The sequence below is a fragment of the Cherax quadricarinatus genome, chromosome 21 (assembly GCF_038502225.1).
Source record: "Cherax quadricarinatus isolate ZL_2023a chromosome 21, ASM3850222v1, whole genome shotgun sequence".
NCBI lineage: Eukaryota > Metazoa > Arthropoda > Malacostraca > Decapoda > Parastacidae > Cherax > Cherax quadricarinatus.
Window position 1 is genome coordinate 8,823,431 of NC_091312.1, and position 12,500 is coordinate 8,835,930.

A 12,500-nucleotide genomic window follows, 5' to 3' on the forward strand; every position below is an offset into this window, starting at 1 on the left:
AGAAATTTACTGTGGTAGTCTAGAAGAACAAAGCTGTAAAATGAGGATGAATTGTAAAGGCATCATACTATAGAAATTAGGAAGTCACTAAAAATAATGGCAATTTTTTTTAACACAAAGGACTTCTTCCTACTGATATTGGTTGCAAGGGTGAGGCAGGTGACTCTGAAGTGGCCAGAGTACTGTTAGCAGCACCCCGGGAAGGTGACGTCTACCCTGCAACCTACACCCACACCAGCTTGAGAACACACTTAATCACCTGCAACTAAAAATATCCGTGACGAATATTTGTGTACACGTACGCGCGCGCGCGTGTGTGTGTGTGTGTGTGTGTGTGTGTGTGTGTGTGTGTGTGTGTGTGTGTGTGTGTGTGTGTGTGTGTGTGTGTGTGTGTGTGTGTGTGTGTGTGTGTGTGTGTGTGTGTGTGCGCGCGCGCGCGCGCACACACGTGTGGGGGGGGGCATCTGTCTCACGACACGCACAGGTGATACCGCCCACTTGCGCGCACGAACATTTGCTGTACCTGTACAACTGTCACACCTGCTGTACACCTGTACACGACACCGCCTTCCAGAGAACACATCCACTATAATCTACCAACCTCGCTAAAAATATTTATGGGCATATAATAAATAGTGTCGACCTTTAGGTGTGCCTGTTCTGTCATATGATACAAAGCTGAAGGAACCACCAACCACTCGTCTATACCAGATCGTCTTATACTAGCTTATCTTATCGGAGTTAACAATTTTTAACATGCAGCATCCTAGGAAACGTTATACACCATACAATGAGAACAACAACCTAGACGTATTACCTTGGTTTTCTAAAAGTTATTTGATTAACAAGAAGTATGACACAAAGACCTGGAGTGTGAAGTGAAAGACGGAGGATCCATACAAAACTTTATAAAGAGGTACGATAAGGCTCTCAAAGCAAGAAAAGTGAGCCTAGTAGCGACCGGCGAAGAGGAGGGGCCAGCAGACTCTACCGCTGCAACTAAATACTATAAGCCAGTACATTGCGACACCTGTACTACACCACTTTGAGAGAAGAAATAGTGCAAATGGAACTACCGTATGTAAATACGATAGTTCCATTTATCAACAATGTACTTCGAAAGTAACTACAACCAATATACACAAATTGGGGGGGAGGGGAAATTTTTAAAGATCTTTGGCCCGAGAGAGAAGTTTAATGAGCAGCACCACCAATCCCCTGAGTGAACATACTCATGAATAGTTTACATACAACTGGCGATATCAACTTCAACATTTTATGCTGTAACATTCAGGCATCACTATCCACATGAATTTTTTATTTAAATTCCTGCAAAATGTTATTTTATAAAAAGGAAACAAACCATAATTATGTGCTTATATTGTTCATATGTTTTGATAGTATTCTATATTCCTGAACATTCTAAGATATAACGCCTAAGTGTGCTTAAGTCTTGTCCACACAACTATCTGCTTCTTCCGAGTTTCTACCTGCCACATATACAGATAATCTATACAAATCTTTGACCCCCAATGTTTATTCTTTAATTTACACTTTACCTGTGATCAGTTTCGAAGGTTCTACCCCTGCAACCCGGCCAGAAGCCAGACTACCTTATTGACTGCCAAGGCAATCTTATTGTAATGCTGTAGATATTTACTTCCTAACATTCATCTACTGTAAGTCGTCGTTATTTAAATCTTGTAACCTGCTGCCATGTTTCTCCAAACCTGTAGCCTAAATTTTCATATGCTATTACAACCATGTGGAAGTTACGGTTCTCACTTGTTGTGACCTGAAATTGTACTAAAAAAATGTAAGAGCATTATACAAAACTTCTCCACCGTCCTGCTTAAGAACTTTAAAAACAAAAGCACCTGGATAAATATCGACAAAACTTAAGCTACTTGAATTACCTCATTTACGAAAAAAAAAATACCGTGGCTACTCACAAATAGCTCAATATTTCGGAGATGAAATGCTGCGATATGTTGCGATTTCATAATGATCCAAGACGGTTCGAAACTACTCCTAAAGTTTACTCTCCAAATTGTGTGGATTACTGGTAAGCAGTAATCAATTTAAGCATGTAAAAAGAAATCTCAAGTTCCAAGACAAGAAAACGTGTACTCACTTTGTGTTGAGCTCCCTGAGTTTGGTCTCGATCTTCTTAGCTACTCTGACGTTGGAGGCGGAGGTGAGCAGAGCCTCGGCGGAGTCGTTGATCTGAACCACGGACGCCTGTGGGAAGAAACACCACCAGGTCACACACACCGTCTGCACCACCAGGTCACCGACCGCATATTTATTAATTTACTCTCTCTCTCTCTCTCTCTCTCTCTCTCTCTCTCTCTCTCTCTCTCTCTCTCTCTCTCTCTCTCTCTCTCTCTCTCTCTCTCTCTCTCTCTCTCTCTCTCTCTCTCTCTCTCTCTCTCTCTCTCTCTCTCTCTCTCTCTCTCTCTCTCTCTCTCTCTCTCTCTCTCTCTCTCTCTCTCTCTCTCTCTCTCTCTCTCTCTCTGTCTCTCTCTCTCTCTCTCTCTCTCTCTCTCTCTCTCTCTCTCTCTCTCTCTCTCTCTCTCTCTCTCTCTCTCTCTCTCTCTCTCTCTCTCTCTCTCTCTCTCTCTCTCTCTCTCTCTCTCTCTCTCTCTCTCACACACACACACACACACACACACACACACACACACACACACACACACACACACACACACACACACACACACACACACACACACACACACACACACACACACACACACACACTCCATATCATAGCTCTTCAAGAAGAGGTATGATAAAGCTCAAGGGGCAGTGAAGAGGCGGGGCCAGGAGCTGTGACTCGACCCCTGCAACCACAATTAGGTGAATTGGGCGAGTACACATATACACACCTCTTGCCTCACGTCTTCCAGATAGCAACACTAAACCTTTAATAAATAAGCGCTTTTAGTTTAGCGGTCTATATATGTGGTTGTCTATTTACAAGAGATGTTATTTCCGTCAGGCGTAACTGGATATGGAGGTGCGGTATGCAAGAGCGTGCGAGACTATCCTGGCACGTGATGGAGACTGCAACACTGATAACAAGAGTTAACCTCTTATGTTGTACTGCTGAATTAGAGTTGAGAACCAGTACAATGAAAAAATGGGGCGATGGGTTCAGAACCAACGTCAATATAAACCGAGGTGATCGGTTCAGAACCAAAACCAACAATACTGAGATCAGGGTTCCGAACCGGCACAAACTTCAGGTGCAGGAGAAAACTTCAGAACTAGCACAGGGTGGGTTCAAAAACAGTAAGAGATATTCAGAACCATTACCAACAGGTACGGGGATGATTCACGACCCTGACAACGGGTCCACAAGGTATCAACACAAGCACGTCCATCATGCAGACGGTATTAACGTTTCCATACTTTACTCTTAATGGACATACATTGCGCTCGCCAGCCAAATATAACTAAACACCTCTATTTACATAATTAAAATTCTCCTCACATAAGAAATACCCAACTATTTCTTTTGACATTCATTATTATTCTACGAAGCTCCTTGTCGCTTTCGTGCCTAGCAAATATTGTTTCTTTTAAAGTTTTCCGGGAAAACATGCAACCTTCCTCAAGAACAGAGCGGGTTGGTTTTTCTTAAGCACTGAGGATTGTTCAAGGCAAGAGTTCAACACAGTCGAAGCTCCTAATCAAGTTCATTTTAGCACTTTACTCAGAACGTCATGTGTGTGACTGACACAGGAACGAAAACTTGATTATTTGACTATTATACACTCCGCAAGGTAGATCCGTTTTTATGTTCGCCTTCAAAAGCTTAGCCTTCATGTATTATTACATTTGCTGGCGTTGTGCTAAGAAAAAAGTATATTTTGCTTACAAGCGAAAATCTAACCTAACCAAAATCAAGGATATCGATATATTTGCGTAAAAATTTTGTTTAAGAAATTTACGATTGCTTTAGGAGAACGGGTTGACCAACATTGGTCAGAGATGACACCATATATTCGAGAGCATATATATAATCACAGTATATAGAGAGAACAAACCACAAAGTGTACAAACTACATTTTCTAATGAACAATTTACCATGGTGATTTACGAGGCATCATTACAGAGGCAATTTACGACCTTCACGTTTTACATTCCATGGGTTTCGAATTTTCCTACTCCTGCAGACCGGCCCTGGGTCAGGCTTGTCTGGTTCTTGCCTGGCCAATCAGTCTGTTTACATCTGGCATCTCCCTGGCCCACATATCCAGGTTGATATGGCACTTTGAAGTACTTCTTGAGTTTCTTCAAGACGTCTACATTTATTCTAGCAGTTTTTTATATCTTCTGCTAAGATGTTAGTCTGGACCAACGGATGTTAATACAAATGTTCTCTTATTGTGCCCACAGAGCTCTTGTTTTTCATCACGTTTATTTTACATTTTCCCCCATCCCTCTCACTACTATGTTAAAGCAGCGTGCTGGTTTGGGACTAAGCCCCCCAGTACGTACCCCCCCCCCCACAAACACACAAACTCCTCTCCTCCGTTCCAGTGAGTACATATTCAGAACTTGGAGGCTTTCCCAGTAATTTCAATGCTTAATGTGCTCTATACAGGCAGTCAATGTATTTGTTCTAGCTCTGAACTCTCTCTCGCCCTGCATAATACTCTAAGCGAAAGAGTAAAAGTGATTTGAAGCGTCATCATTTCCATTACTTCCATTGTTTTAAAAGTTGTCATTATCCACCTTAATCATTTTCCTGACTTTCATGACATTTGCTTTACTGTGTTCCTTAAAAGGTCAGCTGACTTTATAACAGCCAGGTACTACACATGTTTCTTTCGGTCTACAAGATATTCCTGCGTTTTGAATAGTGTCCTTTCAGAGTCCTTCAGTCTTTCCATATTTAAACAGCTGTAACGTGTCACCAACACTGCCTACTAAAAGACTTTTGAGAGTATAAAGAACACACATACAATACAGGGAAAACTTTTCTTCAAGAGGTTATCACTACGAACTTCATCAATTGATTGGATTACAGAAGCGCCTGGTAAGCAAAACTTCTAAATAAAAATGCCTAACACGTTGTATGTCTTCATCCATTTGTCGGTATTACTTACCTTGTGCAACTTACACGTACAAGAGAGCTCCTAGTAAATGTATAACAGAAGAGGACGGGGGACGGTAGTTATTATCACGTATGAGCTAGTGAACAGTACATTATAAACACTGAAAAAAGAACGATGGTGTTTTTTTATTCATTGGGAGCGCTAAACCCGTAAGTCATTTAGCGCCTGGAGAATGGTTAATAATAAATTTTGAATCAAGGAACAAGGTAGCTCCAATTCTTCGGATCAAGCGTCCTTCATAATCTTAACTAAGAAAGAAAAAAAAGCTGACGGGTCTCAAAGAGGATTTAAAACAGAAAAAAAAAAAAAAAAAAGTTGAGTTTTCAGCTAAGACAGGAAGGTGGTGTTCTAGGGTAAGGGCAGAATGAAGAGGTTTTAGAGGGAGTAGAGTGAATTCAGGGAAAGGAGAGAGCAATACAGAGTGGTGAAAAGAAGCAGTAAATAAAGTCGGGATGGAGGATTACAGTAGGGAAGGTTTGGACGAGACGCATAGCAAATGATGGGTTCCAGGTGTAAGTTATTTACCTAATAATGTTCAGAGTAGGAACGTGTGTAGACGTGTTAAGTACGTGGTCGTGACCCGGAAGTAGGTCAGGAGGAAATCGAGGGGAAGTGGGCAGCGGTGCCTGCCTGGCTTTATCCTTCACCGCTACCCAAGTATACTCTCACTTCCGGTATGCAAATTAGGTTGCCTCAGCTCTCATGCCTGGCACCCCCCCCCCTCTCATACAAGTAATTAATTCGTAGAACTGATTAGCAGGAACTTGGCGATTGTTATGACAGTTCCCTTACGTCAATAGGAATCACAGTGACTAGAGGTTTAACAGTTGAGAGGGTTGCAGATACACTCAAGACCCTTGCCACACAGCACACACGGCCAGGTGTGCCAAGCTCAAGTATCAAGGAAGAAAATTCCGCGATTCTAAATGTTCAGCTATATCAAATATGTTCAAGTGGAGGCGCTAAACCCTTAAGCCTGGGAAATAGAAGGAATTATATTTGATCCAAAGAGGAGCGTAGCTATATTTCTTGGATCAGAAGTCCTTCATCATCGCGGAAACTCCAACCGCCATCCCGTTCAAAGACAAAATGCAGACAATGAAGTGGGTGATGGTAGACAAGGAAGTGAAGAACAAGTATCTTGAAACCACTAGAGAGGAGAGGTACGAGGTCATGACTCGCATGTACTTGCCTTAATACGGATATTAAACTAAATATCCCCGGATGATTAGTGAGGTTTATAAGGAAAATGGGGATAAATTATTAAGAGCTCTGGTGAAACAACAAAGTGCGGTTGCAGAGCACAGCCGAGGTACACTAACAACTTAGTGTTGTATTTTTGACAGTGTCGGGCAACGGTTATTAATAGTGGGGTAAGGAGGCGGCGCCCTTTACCAAAGGTCAGACAGAAAAAATTTCCGGCAAGCACTAGAAGGGGTCAGTAAAACACTTGCAATAAGTGCATACACAAGTACCTGGGGTGTGTGGGTGTGTACACACAAATACTTATTTATTTATTTATTGTAACCACGAACTACGACTAGCCGAGGACTAACCCATGTCGTTTTGGCCCGACTCATGGTGAGCTTTGAGGCACCCACACCATCGCATGTCCTTGGATCACGGTAAAACACCTAGCTCTGCTGGGTGCGTGATTCTTGTCGGATTGAGTGGTCCTGTGGGTTAGAGCGTCATGTGATTTTAGCTCACCATGAGGCGGGCCAAAACGACATGCGTTCGAGTCCTTGGTGAGTCGCAGTGTTATTAATATATATATATATATATATATATATATATATATATATATATATATATATATATATATATATATATATATATATATATATATATGTGTGTGTGTGTGTGTGTGTGTGTGTGTGTGTGTGTGTGTGTGTGTGTGTGTGTGTGTGTGTGTGTGTGTGTGTGTGTGTGTGTGTGTGTGTGTGTGTGTGTGTGTGTGTGTGTGTGTAACTATTGATAAATAACATTTTAAGAGAACTTTCATTCTCGTATAGGTACTTTAGCTAATAAAATATCTTGTGGAAGGGCGCTGGATTAGATCAAAGTTATGGAGAGCACGAGAATTACTAATGTTTGAGAACCACAAGTGAATGGAAGATATTATAACAGTACAAGTCAGAAGGTACTTGCACACAAGAAAGACAAGGTCCCAACAAGTCACTCAAGATACAACAAAGTGATATACAGAGGAACAAGACAGGTAGACACGTGGCTAGGGAAAAATGGGAAGATGAGAGCACAAGATCCTGAAAAAAAAGACAGAAAACAGTACCTGGTGGGACATGATGTCGGCGTGGAGCTGACGGTGCTCTCTCAGCTGCTCGTCCAAACGGTCGCGGTTCAGTGAGGCCGGCTTGCTGGCGTTCCTGTGGGAGGCAAAGATATATCATCAGTTCTCTTATACACCCACACCCTCATCCCCAAACCCTAAACCTTTCAACGCCTACACTAATCCAACAACCACATCAACCGGCACGACCTTTCAATGCCCACACAGATGCACACACCGCACAATACTAGTAGTGTATGCAAGGTTACCGAATCATAATCTTAACGAAGAACCCCTTAGTACTGGAGGAATATTCAATCTGTCAGGCCTGCTAGAATATATTCCGCTTGAACAGACTACAAAATTCCTTCAAAGCACCATCATTAACACCCACAACATCTATACCCACAGACTGTATATATGTTGGTAGAATTACCGACAATATGTAAAGTAAAAGGACACAAGTGCAACTAATGTGACATTTTATTGTGGCAACGTTTCGCTCTCCAGGAGCTTTGTCAAGCAGTTAGTAACAGCTTCGTCAAGCTGTTACTAACTGTGAAACGTTGCCACAATAAAATGTCACATTAGTTGCACTTGTGTCCTTTTACTTTACCTATGCCCAGTCCAACACCACAAAATACCTACAACGCATACAATAAGTGTCAGGGGCCCGAGACTGTTCAACTGCCTCCCAGCACACATAAGGGGGATTACCAACAGACCCCTGGCAGTCTTCAAGCTGGCACTGGACAAGCACCTAAAGTCAGTTCCTGATCAGCCGGGCTGTGGCTCGTACGTTGGTTTGTGTGCAGCCAGCAGCAACAGCCTGGTTGATCAGGCTCTGATCCACCAGGAGGCCTGGTCACAGACCGGGCCGCGGGGGCGTTGACCCCCGGAACTCTCTCCAGGTAAGCTGTTTCCCATACACTTACTCTCTCTCCCCACACACCTACCTGGAGGGTATTCCGGGGATCAACGTCCCCGCGGCCCGGTCCATGACCAGGCCTCCCGGTGGATCAGGGCCTGATCAACTAGGCTGTTACTGCTGGCCGCACGTAGTCCAACGTACGAACCATAGCCCGGCTGATCCGGCACCGACTTTAGGTATCTCTCCAGCTCCCTCTTGGAGACAACCAGGGGTCTATTGGTAATTCCCATTATGGCTGATGGAAGACTGTTGAACAGTCTTGGGCCCTGGACACGTATTGTGTTTCTCTTAGTGTACTAATGGTGCCCCTACTTTTCACTTGGCTTATATTGCATCGCCTGCCAAGTCTTTTGCTTTCGTAGGGAGTGATTTCTGTGTGTAGATTAGGACCAGTCCCTCTAGGATTTTCCAGGTGTAGATTATAATATATGTCTCTCGCCTGCGCTCAAGTGAGCGCAAGTCAAGTGCTTCCAAGCATTCCCAGTAGTTAAAGTGTTTGAGGAAACTGATATGCGCAGTAAAAGTTCTCTGTACATTCTCCAGATCTGCAATTTCATCTGCCTTGAATGAAGATGTTAATATACAGCAGTATTCCAGCCTAGGGAGAACAAGAGATTTAAAAACGATCATCACTGGCTTGGCATCTTGTCTTGAATGTTCTCATTATCCATCCTATCATTTTCCTCACAGATGTGATAGTGGCACTGTTATGATCCTTGAAGGTGAGACCCTCAGACATTACCACTCCCATGTCCTTCGCATTGCTTTTCCGTTCTATTGTGTGATTAGAGTTTGTAGTATCATCAGTTCTAGCTATTATTTCCTCCAGTTTTCCATAACTGAGTAGTTGGAATTTGTCTTCATTGAACATCATATTGTTCTCCGTTGCCCATTGGAGATTTGCCATGTCCTCGATGGATAACACTCACGCAGATCCTAGTATCGTCTGCAAAGGATGATACGGTGCTATGCTTTACACCTCTGTCTATGTCTGATATGAGGATGAGGAACATGATAGGAGCGAGTACTGTGACTTGTGGAACAGAATTCTTTACTATGGCAGCTTCCGATTCAATTCCGTTTACCACTACTGTGTTCGATTGGTTAGAAAGTTGAGGAGCCATCTGCCCACTTTGCCAGTTATCCCATTAGCACGCATTTTGTGAGCTATTACATCATGATCGCCCTTGTCAAAGGCTTTTGCAAAATCTGTGTATACTACATCTGCATTCTGTTTGTTTTCCAGAACATCCAAGACCATATAGTGATCCAGTAGTTGCCACAGGCAGGAGCGCTCTGCTCTGAACCCATGTTGCCCTGGATTGTGCAACTGTAGGGAATCCAAGTTGTTTGTAATCCTGCTTCTTAAATCTCTAAGATATTTATGATAAGGGACGTTAGATATATTGGTCTACAGCTCTTAACTATTGCTTTGCTGCCACCTTTAAGGAGTGGGGCTATATCCATTGTTTTTAGTGACTGTGGAATCTCACTTGTGTTATGCTCTTCCATAGCATACGAGCCCGGGAGAGGGGTTTCTTGCAGTTCTTAATGAACACAGTTTCAAGAGTCTGGGCCTGGGGATGAGTGCATGGGCATGTTGTCAATGGCTTTCTCAAAGTCTAGTGGAGTTAGGGTTATGTCAAAAATTTGGCAAAGGACCTTTAATGTGAAATAAACAATCAACTGGAGACCGACCAGAAAGACATAAATCGGAAAGTAAAATTTATGAATAGCCAATATATAACGGTTAGGAAAGAGAAAAAAGTAGAAATGGTAAATAATCCTGAGGAATTAAGGGAATACAAAAAAAAGATAAAGGACACGAGGCACAGAACACATGGTGTTCAGGTTGATCTAAGAACATGAGAGGACGGCAAGCCGACACATTGAACAAAATATTGAAATCTGATTGAAGAACAGAGTTGGCAGCGAGACAAGGAAAATTATTTTTTGAAGGGTAGTAACATATGCACAGTTGAAGACCTGTACCTGCGAAATCTGTTTACAAGGTAAGAAATAAGGAACATAGTAAGCATAAATTCAAGACAGTATGTTAAAGACCAGACAGGAGGAAAGAAAGACAAAGGGAGACATGGAAAAAGAAAAGAAAGAGAAATGAACAAGCCACCTATCTCAGAAAAGGGTAGATCAACAAAGGGAAAGAATCCAGGAAATGTCCCAGCACTTCACAGAAGCTTTATATCCAGGAGTGAGGGAGAAAACAAGTAAGCCTGCCCAAATAACAATTTGAAATAAAAGAACGAGTGTGGTACTCAAATGTCGAGTCGTCACCAAATGTTTGTTGTGAATGAGACGAAAACCCTGATATTACGACTATTACAGAGGCGAAACTCGAGAATACCAAATGTAATATTTACAGAGGGCTACCAAATAGTAAGAAATGACAAATAAAGGAGAAGCAACACTTATGATCAGCAATCATTAGAAAACTGAGAAACTAGGAAACCCGGAAACGGGATTTTAGAGATTATATAACAAGCACCGTTACGTCTGGAATGATCTAAATAACAGTACCAGTGATACATCCACTACTAAAGTTGACAGAATCAGAACTGCAGGATAATGATTAACACACTGGAGGCAGTGGCTGACAGCAAGAAGAAAAGTTTAACTCCTAGTACTAGTAGTATGAAGAGTTCAACATTTCAACTATGATGGACCAAAAAAATTAAAGCAGTAATGCATTTTCAAAGACAATAAATGAAGGAAACAATAAAAGAAAGTATAACATAACTGAAATTACTTGTGGGGAACCACGAGCTGCCAGTTACTATGGGGTACTATTTTTATTGAGTAACTAGTAGATATAAAAATGGAGAAAAAAAATGGAAGAAACAAAATGGGACTACATGAGGGGCGACTATAATGAAAGGAAAAACCGTACAAGGCCAGAAGTCATAGAGTGAAAATTCAAGAGACAAAAGAAAGATTTATACTAAGCACGAAGAACAAACAGAAAGCCATGATTCAACCGGAAATATAGAGGTGCTAATGAGAGAAGCAAAGGAGCTTGGAAGAAATATGGAGCATATGAACCCCCAGAAAATTGGAAAACAAGAGAAAAAGCCAGAATAATGAACATGAAGGGAAGCTAAAAACAATTTGAAAAAATAACATCAAAGGTTAAAAAAGAACCAAAGTTATTCCACAGCCACAAAAATAACCATGACGGCATATGGAAGATCAGCAAAACCTAAAAAAGCATTCAGAAACTAATACAAAAATTCTTCAAAACTTTGCATGCAACATATATTTTGGCAATCATCGAGTATGCGGGCCCTGCATGCTGCCCACGCCTAATCAGGCATGTTTACGTCCAAAAGAGGTCCAAAAGTTCGCAACCAGACTAGTACCAGTAGAAGAGGAATGCAATACGAGGCTTAAAAATTGAACCTGTTGATCTTGCCGAAGAGGGGTATAAAGGAAGACTTATGGCGACCTTTGAGATAACTGGCGGGTTTCGCGATTTCCTACTCCAGCAGCCCGGCCAGGCCTGTTTGGTGCTTGCTTGGTCAACCACGTTGTTCCTGCTGGCGGATCGCCGGGAGAAGGGGGGCAGACACTGAATTAAGAAAAGGATGACGAGGAACACGGGTGGTAGCTGAAGACGCATTTCAGCCCCCGAGATGTAAGGTGGCCGAAAAGTGGAACGACTTGGACGAAGGAATGGCGGAGGTTCTCCATACACAGCTACCACAGTAACTGTGACAAGACCCAGTAGAACGGAAACCCGTGAAATTTTTCAAAGAAGTTTAGGAGGCGGGGTCTGAAACAAATAGCTCAGTGACAGTCAGTCACAGAGCCATAAACACACACCGACAACCCCACCCCCACATATACAAACACCCATACCCACGCAGGTGAGTGTACACAGCCACTGTCATCGCACTAGGAAAACCAGGCTCGCCTCAACACACCGGTGTTTATGTTCAATGCAAGTCAATACCGGTGGGAAGCAGTGGGTAGTTAGGAATGGAGGGGGTAAAGGGTTTTGGCGAAAGGCTATTTTTTGTGGGGGGGGGGGGGGAGCAGATAAGAGGAAGAGGAGGCTGAAGAGGGCGGTGGTAGTTAAAAAGGGGAGCAACGGTTGAGTTAGTGGCCATCGGCTGAGGGAACGAGCACAACC

The 12,500-nt window shown here is 42.6% G+C and overlaps 1 protein-coding gene across 50 annotated transcripts in view; it reads right to left on the minus strand.

Annotated features, from left to right (window-relative positions):
- Positions 1 to 12,500, minus strand: part of shot (dystonin-like protein short stop) — a 956,738-nt gene that overhangs the window by 141,579 nt on the left and 802,659 nt on the right. For all 50 annotated transcript variants that reach the window (XR_011392260.1, XM_070087199.1, XM_070087187.1 and 47 more), the window contains 2 exons: positions 7,423 to 7,516; positions 2,135 to 2,241 (listed from right to left, as the gene is read on the minus strand). Coding sequence is in view for 49 of the 50 variants with exons in the window: in XM_070087199.1 (XP_069943300.1) it covers positions 2,135 to 2,241; positions 7,423 to 7,516 (201 nt within the window). In the remaining variant the exon portion in view is untranslated. The remainder of the gene's footprint in view (positions 1 to 2,134; positions 2,242 to 7,422; positions 7,517 to 12,500) is intronic.